At 29.3% G+C, this 10,389-nt stretch overlaps 1 protein-coding gene across 1 annotated transcript; it reads left to right on the top strand.

The window, feature by feature from the left end:
- Nucleotides 1–7,439: 7,439 nt before the first annotated feature.
- Nucleotides 7,440–9,336, top strand: LOC114176355 (cyclin-dependent kinase inhibitor 7-like). The gene is made up of 4 exons (XM_028061380.2): nucleotides 7,440–8,061; nucleotides 8,197–8,252; nucleotides 8,541–8,741; nucleotides 8,836–9,336. The coding sequence occupies exons 1-4, from the start codon at nucleotides 7,804–7,806 to the stop codon at nucleotides 8,903–8,905; spliced, it is 585 nt and encodes a 194-aa protein (XP_027917181.1). The 5' UTR covers nucleotides 7,440–7,803; the 3' UTR covers nucleotides 8,906–9,336.
- Nucleotides 9,337–10,389: the final 1,053 nt, after the last annotated feature.

The following is a 10,389-nucleotide window of genomic DNA, read 5'->3' on the forward strand; positions in this document are numbered from 1 at the left end:
ATCCTGTTTGATAGGATATATATTTTTTTATTAAGTTTATAAATATATGATAAACAATTTCAGATATATAAATGATAATTAAAAATCGAAATAAAACATTTTTTACACTTATAAATTATAATTTAGTTTGTAATCAGTGATTTATATTATGATGTAAAAACAAATTTTGACTATTAATAATTTAAAAATATTGAAATTTAATTTGAAAATGAAAAATGAAAGGGATGAACCGAAATAGCAAGAGGTTAAAAAAAATCTCTAATTAATTTATATATTTTATAGATTAGATTTTTTAATATTTTGTATTTCTCAGAGCTTAAAAAAGAGAATTTAACGACTGTCTATTTTAGTTGCTAAAAGATTAAAAATCGATCATAAATTTGTTAGTGATCGAAATAGCAACTTAGAAATATGTAGTTGTAAAATTTTAGATAAGAAATTTATTAGTGACCATACTGAAATTTGGTCGTTAAATAATTATCGAAATTTTAGTCGCTAATACGTTACTAAAAGATTTGGTCATATTCAGTATAAAGATCAATTTAATCACCGAAATTTTAGTCACTAATATATTGTTAAAAGAATTGATTATCTTCTAATATAAAAATTAATTTAACCACCGAAATTTCGATAGCTAATTTAGTTTCAAAATGAAAAAGTTTAGTGACTATTTTTTTTGATGGCTAACATTAAATTTTTAAATTTAAAAAAAAAATAAATTTGGTCTCTAATTCGATGATAAATATCATAATACAGTGATGTTTATTTTTTGGTCAATAATAGGTAACTTTTTTTATTTTAATTAAAATATTTTTTTGTGACTAAATAATGACAAAATAAAAACATTTAAAAATCAATATACTTTGGTGGCTAAATTAGTGAGAAGAAAAATAAAATTTAACAACCAATAATATATATATTTCAATAGCTACTTTTATGAACATAATTTTACTTGCTTTTATTCATATATACATATATATATATATATATATATATATATATAATATTTTTGACGTGTTTATAAATACTTTTTTAATTTATTTATAAATACTACAAAATTAATTATATTAGATAACAATTAACTCAAGTATATATATATATATATTATTTATGTATTTAGAAATCCTTTATTTTCTTTGAGTTACATAACCTATAATCACTACAGGAATGGTTGGTATTTGTTGTCATTAAATAGCCTTAGCTAAAAAAGTGACATTACTAGAATCAGTCAAACCGAGTCTAATACCACTTGATAAAATATAAATAATAGAGTGTCACTCTAAACATATATAAATTGATTAATAAATAAAAAATAAAAACATTAAACATTTCATATGTCAAGTTAACGCTACAAAATGATATTTTATTAATATAATTAGTGTCAGTCTAGCTGACACTAAGGAAAGAAAATAATTCTTATATTTAAAATATAGACGACAAAATTTAGAAAAATTATTATTCTTAAAAATAAATAATTAAACAGTTTAACTTATAACTTCAAATTTTAAATTTAATTATTTTTAAAAATAAATAATAAAAATAACTATTAAATAAAATATTACATAAGTTAATATAAACGAAAACATAAAAGGATATAATAGATTAACTATTACATTCATCCAAAGACTAAGGAACACAAAATATCTAAGGACGCAAACAACCTAAGAAGTCTACTAAAAACTTAAGAATAAGAGTCTTTCAAAAAGCTACTATGAAGTAGTACTATTTTTGTCATCTAAGCTAAACAATAGTGTCTTTGTCCACTTGATATGAATCAATAGGAATCTACTCCACTGCTCACACCAAGTTATGGTGATCATAACAAAGAAAGAAGGCAAACAAATATACAAAGACACACAAAAAAAGGTAGGCTAGTGAATTTAAAATAAATAAATAATAATCAAGTCATTTCAACACAAGTCACAATATTAACTAGGCATGAAGATGCTCTAAGTCAATTGTCCGGATACATGTAATGAAATCAAATTCACTGAAAACTTGCACTTGTGATGACCTCTACTGCTCTGCAAAGCCATTGCCGATGAGTTTCACTCTACCACACAATCCATTATCCTGTTTTGGACTAGGACCTCTTACTATTCTCGTCACATGAATCATTCTACTATATATGAGTGTGAATAATCATTAGAATGTCAGGATGTAACTTTACTTGAATCCATAAATCAATACATACACATGTTAACTCTTATCTTCCAAAGGAAATTCTTCATGGAGTTCCTTTATCTTCCACTTGTTATCTCAAATTCAATCACATATTATACAAAAAAACATATGAAGTTAAGTCTCAGTATACCAACATCAATCATACATAGTTCATACATCATATTCTATTACAATATTTTCATTACATTCCTCAAAAGAGTTAACAACATTTCCCTAACCACAAACCTCAAAACAAAGATCCCAATAGTCAAATCAAAGATCCATATGCCTGAGACGTGTTGTCAAAATTTTAGCTTGTGATTTGACGATTAACGAAGCGAAAATTCTATTTGTCCTAAGATGAGAAAACTCCAAATCAACCTAGAGAAATCAAAACAAAAGAATCACATAGAAAAATGAGACTTTGATCATGATCAAAGTAGAAATTAAAATCATAAACTGAAAAAGGAGACGGAGGTTAGATTTTCAACTTACAGAGATAAAGAAATTGTTCGGGTAAGTTTGAAGAAAATTTTGTGGAAATTGAAACTCCTACTTCTAATCACAAGGAAGATGAAGTTGGAGTAAGAATTTGATTAAAGAAGATGACTGATAAGAAGAGAATTTGTATAATAGTAAAAGCCATATCATATGTTTTAACATTTTTTCAATGACTAATTTTCCGTTCTTTAAAATGAAACTGATTTATAATAAAAAAGTTTTACAGTATTACGATAGCATATTTAATAAAGGATTACAATACAATTCAGTTCTACTTTAGGTTTTATTTTTTAAAATAAAAGGTTAAAAATAATATGGTAATTTGATTTTATATTTATTTATTTTAAATTAGATGCGCACAATGTTAGGAATCTAAGTGTGAGTCTAAGTCCCACATTGATAAAAATAAAAAAGTAGAACACTATATAAGAATCAAGACCCATAAACTTATTGTATTAAGGTTTTGGTTGAGAGTTGTGTTTCTTATAGACCAGTCATTCGAGCAGAGTATTTTCTTTTTCTTCTTAAAATGAGTACAAATGAATGTATTTGTCTTCAGTTTTATAAATTAATTTATCTTTATTTTATCGAGGATCGAGTAAATGTAAAACTGGATGTATGCTTATTTATGCAAATTATTTTTAAAGTTTTATTATCTTTATTCTGTTGAGAAAAAGATACTTTGGCATTATTGACATAATTTTACTCTGGTCATAGCAGTAACTAGGAATTCTTTGTACCTCTGGGCTTGGTTTCCTGTGCTGTGAATATGTTGCTACTGCTTTAGTTATGTGGATTTGTCCCCTTATATTTAGCTGCAGAGTGCAGATCCTGCATGCATATCGTGGTACTTCATTTTTTGTCTGTTCGCACTTCACATAATAAATGCATGGAATGGACCCTATAGATGCAATAAGATTTGTGTCAAATGATAATAATAATAGTAATAATAAATATTAACATCATGATTTAATTAGAATGTTGGTAAGAATTTTTGTGTATTGATTGAATTGTGATAATGTAATATAAAATTATATTTACGATCTTTATTTGATTTACTTACAAAAATAGTCACGGCCGCACATTATGTGCGCCATAATATGCCATTACACGAAACATAAATAATAGAATAATAAAGTAAAATGATATTTTGAAAATAATATTTTGACGATTTTTTTATAATTTGAAGGTATCTTCTAAATAATTTTAAAATATAAAAAAATTAGAAAATAAAAAAAATGGAAAGTTACTTAAAAATTATTATCTCAAATTATAAAAGAAAATTATCGAAATTTAGTAATTAAAAAATTATTTTTTAATAAGAAAATGTATACATACACATAAATCTAACATGGGTAGTATAATTTATTTTTGACACCAATAATTTTTTACACATATTTTATATTCACTATTATCTTTCAATTTTTTCTTTCTTTAAAAATATAAAAAAGTTAACTTTTGTAGTGATCAAATATACCCTTCAGATTGAGTCATTAAGTGGTGCACCTCGTTTAAAAAATGTTTAATTACTTAGATGATATCCACTTTGGTAGAGGTCTGTCAATCTGGTATCCGCTCTTAAAAAGTGTCAATTACATCTCAATTTTTGAAAAGTGCTTCAATTAGGTCCCATTCGTACAAAGATGACTAACACCGTTAACAGTGTGCCATGAGTCAGACTGTGGTTTTTTTATTTTTAAATTTTAATTTTTAATTTTTTTTTAAAAAAAATCAAAATTCCACGTGTCAGGTTCGTGATGTGACACAAGACATTGTTAGTGTCTCGTGGCAATGCAATGTCACGTGTTAGTGTCACCATTAGATGTCATTGTGTTGATTTCAATTTAGTCCTCACATATGTCTCAATGAGTCAATTTAGTCCATACTTATGTATATCTGATTCAATTTTGACATAATTTTTTTTAATAATTAAAATCAATTTTTTATAAAATTAAAACTAATTAAATATAAATTTTCTACAAAAACTAAGTATTTGATATTTATATTAAAATTTAGTGGTAAAATTCATTTAATTAAGTCATTTTTAATAAAAAAAATAGTATAACATTCATACAAATAAAAAATTTTGGTTTAAAATTAGTAAGAAACAATATTGTTGTATTTTGGAAAAAAAAAACAAAACATGAGTTAGTAATAAAAAGTAATTAATAAAGTAATATGTTAAAATTTCATTTTTAATAAAAAATATTAATATAACATTTATACAAATAATAAATTTGGTCTGAAATTGGAGAGAAACAATATAAATATCAGTACTTAATTTTGTAAAAATATTTATACTTAATTAGTTTTAATCTTATAAAAAATGGATTACAAAAATATTTTGATTATTAAAAAAAATTGGGAAAAAATTGAATCAGATACACATAAGTAGCGACTAAATTGAGTAAAAAAAAACATATAGGGGGGATTAAATTGAAATCAACACAGTGACATCTGATAGTGACACTGACATGTGACACTGACAATGCTATGTGTCATATAAGGAACTTGACATGTGACATTTTTATTTTTTTTTCAAAAAAAAAATTAAAAAAAAACCCACGGACTGACTCGTGGCATGCCGTTAAGGACGTTAGTCATCTTTGAAAGATACCTAATTGAAACAATTTTTTAAAAGTTGAAATGCAATTGACACTTTTTTAAAAACGGATACCAAATCGACACATCTCTACCAAAGTGGGTACCATACAAGTAATTAAACCTTAAAAAAAAATATTTTCATCTAACATGTAATGGTTGTGTGAAAAGTAAAAGGGAGAATAAAATCAGTTGAAAATAATGTAAAAGTAAATAAATATGTAAGAAAGTAGAAAATGAGTTGTGTCGTTAAAGAAAAATAAGAGAAAAAAATGAGCAGTTTGTATTTTTTATTTTTAAAAGTTGTTTAATTGAAAAGATTTGAAAAGATATAAACTAATGAAATTGAATAATAGCAAAATATTATTTAGTTAGTTTTATCTTTGTGATAAAGATGTATTAATAAACTTAAGATATCATTTCCCTCCCTCTCTTTCTGTCCATATGTTTTCAAGACAATTTAATAGGATTGATATAATGTCTAAGGCTTGCTTATATAAAAAGATACTAAAAATTAAATAGTGTTCATTACCTTAATTACCTTTCTTTTTTGAAAAGGTCCCTTGTGGTAATAATCTTGATCTCCATTTTTATGCTGTGTATATATATATGGCAAACTATTTTACGTTCCAAGTACAATAAATTATCATTTTAAATTAAAAAAATTTGCAAAACTTCGTAAACAAACACAGTAACTAAAAAAGAGCACTGTAAGTAAGTTATACATAATAGAAATGAAGAGAGTTGATAATAAAAATGAAAACAGAGTGGGAAAAGGAAAATAGAAGCGTTTGGAATGGGCATAAATAGAAAGTGAAGGAAAAATATATAGAAAAGGATGAATGATTTGCATGGAAGATGAATGATACATATAGGGAAAGTACGTACGTAGGCATATCCAGAGAGGATCATTAATCGAGAAACAACCTAAACTTTTATGGCAGTGGTCCATATTTTGTCTGCCAATTTATATTTCATCCATCACACCCACGTGTAAGTAATTGCATGTATGCCACATGGGGCATCTTAATCGTGTTTTACATTACCTAATCATCTTTGCTATCAAGTTTTTACATGTACCAAGAATCAATTGCGATCAGAAGAAGATAAAAAGAATAAAAAATAATCAAAATTCTTTTACTTCTTTTGTAAGGCATTTAGGATGAAAAATATATGCTCTTTCGTACTTTTATTTTTATTTTATTTTTATTTTTGCCTCACATTTAAGCCGTCACGGTCCTAAATTAAATGACCATGTGTGCGATGTCCCCTCTCCAACCATCTAAGCTTCTGTTTTATCATTTGGAAAATCCTTGTCTTCAATTGAAGGGCACACACGACAAAACAAATATGAGCTGTATAGAAAAGAAAAGCCAACCCCCCAAATAAAAAAACAAAACCATATGCTGACAAAATCTACAACAATTTACTCTCACAAAAATGTAGAACCATTTTTAACTTAGGAATTAGTTTTCGTCACATCAACCATTTTCTGCACTTTTAATATAATTTTGTATACTTTGCAACACTATAGTTTCGTCTTTGAGACCATTTAATGGTTTTCACTGGTTTATGTTTCCTTTCTTCTTCTCTTACTGATATTCTCCTTCTGATACCATTTTGTCAGAGATCAACCTCCATTCAGCACTCATTTAGGGTTCAGTTTTCCACATTTTTTTCTTTATATTATTCATTTAGAGTCCACATTATTAATCACTGAAGGAATCATCTCTTTTACTAAAAAAATATAGAGATATTTATCTTCACAAATAACAATCATAAAAACAAAAGGAACACACGCACCAATACTCAAATAAAAACTCTTATTTATTTATTTTTCATTCTTCCATTAATTAGGAAAAAAAATAAAAATAAAAAGCAAAAGAAAACAATGACATACGGAGAATAAATTATGTATATAAATAGAATCCCTCAATTGATCCTTTGTTGTTTGTTTCTTTGCCTTTAGTAATAGAAAAAAAAATATTTAAAGTATTATAAAAGAAGAACTGAATATAAAAGAAATATTATAAAATATTCTGAAAGAATATCTGTATGTTAAGCTAAAAGAGAAAAAAAGAAAAGAATACGAATGGAGAAACTAACAACCAAATAAATGTTAACAAAGAAAAGGATATAAGTGTAATTTGCTCGGAACACAATTATTTTGCTTGAGACCGGTTCTCTCTCCAATCTTCACTCACAACCGAATTCTCAGACTCAGCCAACCCGAAACAATCTATATATGATTCTTCATTCCTAACCTCATGATTCTCGTTTACTCATTCCCCTCCCAACCGTATCATCAATTTCCGTTTCCGACACCATCCACCGAGAACTCCCTCCACGTGTCACTCCTCCATTCGCCGTCCCTCCGGTGCCTGTGATCACCGCCTCACACCGCTATCAAACCCCCCAACGCCTCAACCTTCTCCCCTTTTCGTAACAGTTTCCTCGTCGCACCAAAACACTACACAATACTTCCCTCTTCTCTGTCTCACACACACTCAACACTGAAATTGAGATTACAGCATATTCATGGATATGGCTCAGGTGAAGACACGAGCTCGAACTGCATTGGGCGTTGGAGCTTCTGCGACTTCACCGAAGAGAAGGAAAATCGCCATTAACAACAGCAACAACATCTCACCGTCCTCCTTCGTTCAACTCAAGAGTTTGAGTAATACAACCTCGCCGGAGTCGGAGGAGCGCTGTTCCGGCGAATCTCCGGCGTCGTGTTGCTCCAGCAACGGATCCTTCGACGAAAACCGAATCATCAAATTCTCAGATCTGGAGGTGATTATTGTTAATTATTATCAATGAATCACCTAAAATTCTTGTCGGCGCAGCGATTTAATTGAACTTGCGTTTTGTCTCTCATTAAGTGCTTCTCATTAATGTGTAATGTGTATCGTAACGCATTTTTTTCAGGTAGAGAACGCTCAAGTTGAAACGTCGACGTGCAACTGCGGTGAACAACAAATGAGGTCTCGAATTAAATTAAGTTTTAAATTATTATTGATAGTTTTAAATTCAAAAAAGAAAAGTGACTTCAATCGTTTCAAATCTTTAATGATTCCGTTAGTTTGAATTCAAATAATTAAAGGTGTGTGAGTGCATCGTATCGTATGTGCAAGTAATCATGATTATTTCTTCCGTTCAAAAATCTAATTCCTTAACTCTCTGACGTGCATGTATCAATAATGCGCTTATACATATATACGCGTCACACATTCTGGAAATTAACGGAAACACTCAACATTGTGTCCGCGCAGGAGAGAGATGAGTCTCTCGAGTGAGCTTCGAATTGCGAATTCGCAGGAGGTGGATTCAGCGGAGAAGAAGCCAACGATGCAGACCAAAACCAAATCTCGATGTGGCGTTCCACCAGCGCCGCAGAAAAGGCCAACGGAGTCGGAGCTCGAAGAATTCTTCGCCGTCGCGGAGAAAGACATTCAGAAACGCTTCTCAGAAAAGTAAGAGAATAGTAACACATTTTCATTTCAAATGCGAACTTTAAAAACTGTGATATACTAATTTGCGTGTATTATATTCCTTGTGAATCTGCAGGTATAATTATGATATTGTGAAAGACATGCCCTTGGAAGGACGATACGAGTGGGTGAAATTGAAGCCATAAAAGTGACCAACCTTGAAGAAAGAAAACGGTGAAATGCTACTTGCTGACATTATTCTCACATTAAATTTACTTGAGGTACTTGATTTTAATTACTTCTGTTTTCTGTCTTCCACGGTCGGAGTACGCTTTTGTTTGGTGTACAGTTATGTTTAGTTTTCCTCCATGGTTAATTAAGGTGGAGGGGGATTTATCTCGCTTTTGTTAGTTGTGTACGGGTTATAGATACGGAGAAGCTAGTTCTGTGCGGAATTCTGTAAATTCCGTTGGTAATGACTGTAGCGCAAATGGTTCCTATAAGGCTATAACAAAATTGTAGCCTCAATTTTCTTTCTTTGTGCTTCCCCCTAAAATTCGTGTCTGTTTCTCTGTTTTTAACTTTGAAGGGTACAGCAAAGTCAGTGACTGTTATGTTATCTTCTCTTTTTTCTTTATCTTTTCTTTCCTTCTTCTTCTTTTCCCCTTTCCCATGACGTAAATTTAACCCGTCTTTATCTGTCTTGTCATTTCATTGATTTATATTTTTAGTGCTGATTTGTCTTTTCCCTTATTTTAAACAATGGAAAAACTTTGCCTTTTGTCCCGAAACTTTCTGCGATAACTTGGATGGGTGTTGTTTCTGCGTGGATGGCGAGGTCTTTTCCGTTCCAAATAAAATATTATATTAAATCAAAAGGGAACAAAATAACACAGTGAAGAATATTATCAAGCATGGTGAAATGTTGGAGGAGGACGTGATTGTTTGTCTAATTATAGGAAATGGGCGTGAGTTACAGTTACAGAAATGTAGAGAGGATTGGACGGACAGGTGATCTTATTTACCTTTACCCCATGTGAGAAAAGTCTTCCAGTTTTGGAACCAAATTCATTCCACTTTCTCAAGTACAACAAATTGGTACAGACTACAGAGTAAAACTAGAGCATTGTTATTTCTACTACACTTACCTCTTTCTCGCTTCTTACATATTTAAATAAATTACGTACATCAGATAGTACTGCCTGTTGTTGGGTAAAATCAAAATCCGAAACAGTTAAGTTTTTGAAATTCATTGGTATTATTCACCGGCTGGAAAAGGATCATAAGGTGCGAGTGTGGTCCTGCTTCTGCTCCATAGCATAACAGATAGTAATGTCTCAGCGAGTTCGGGACGTTGAAAGGGAATGAATAAATGACCAGTGGCGAGTTACCTAATTATTTCGGTCGTCCTTTTCTGGTCAATAATGTATAACTTTACTCAGTAATTTATATCTATCCTTAAATTGGTGAGTAAATAGCATTCATTCTTTTAAAATGCTACTAATATATATTTAAAGCATTCTATGATTTTCTTTCTAGCACTACTATCATTATTATATGAAAAATTATATTGGCTCAATAAAATAATTTCTTTATTTTAGTTAAATCTGTACGAGTGAAACTTGTCTTATTTTTTATATTTAAAATTGTGGTGCTACGTAGCGTGGTGAGAAAGAAGGCGTTTGTTCCG

The sequence above is a fragment of the Vigna unguiculata genome, chromosome 3 (genome assembly GCF_037176805.1).
Source record: "Vigna unguiculata cultivar grain cowpea cultivar isolate G323 ecotype 2 chromosome 3, ASM3717680v1, whole genome shotgun sequence".
NCBI lineage: Eukaryota > Viridiplantae > Streptophyta > Magnoliopsida > Fabales > Fabaceae > Vigna > Vigna unguiculata.

Bases quoted from the DNA above. Each gene is read 5' to 3' on its own strand.
- LOC114176355 (XM_028061380.2), top strand. From the start codon at position 7,804: ATGGATATGGCTCAGGTGAAGACACGAGCTCGAACTGCATTGGGCGTT. The intron at 8,253-8,540 runs GTCTCGAATTAA...GTGTCCGCGCAG, and splicing joins TGCGGTGAACAACAAATGAG to GAGAGAGATGAGTCTCTCGA. The intron at 8,742-8,835 runs GTAAGAGAATAG...GTGAATCTGCAG, and splicing joins CAGAAACGCTTCTCAGAAAA to GTATAATTATGATATTGTGA.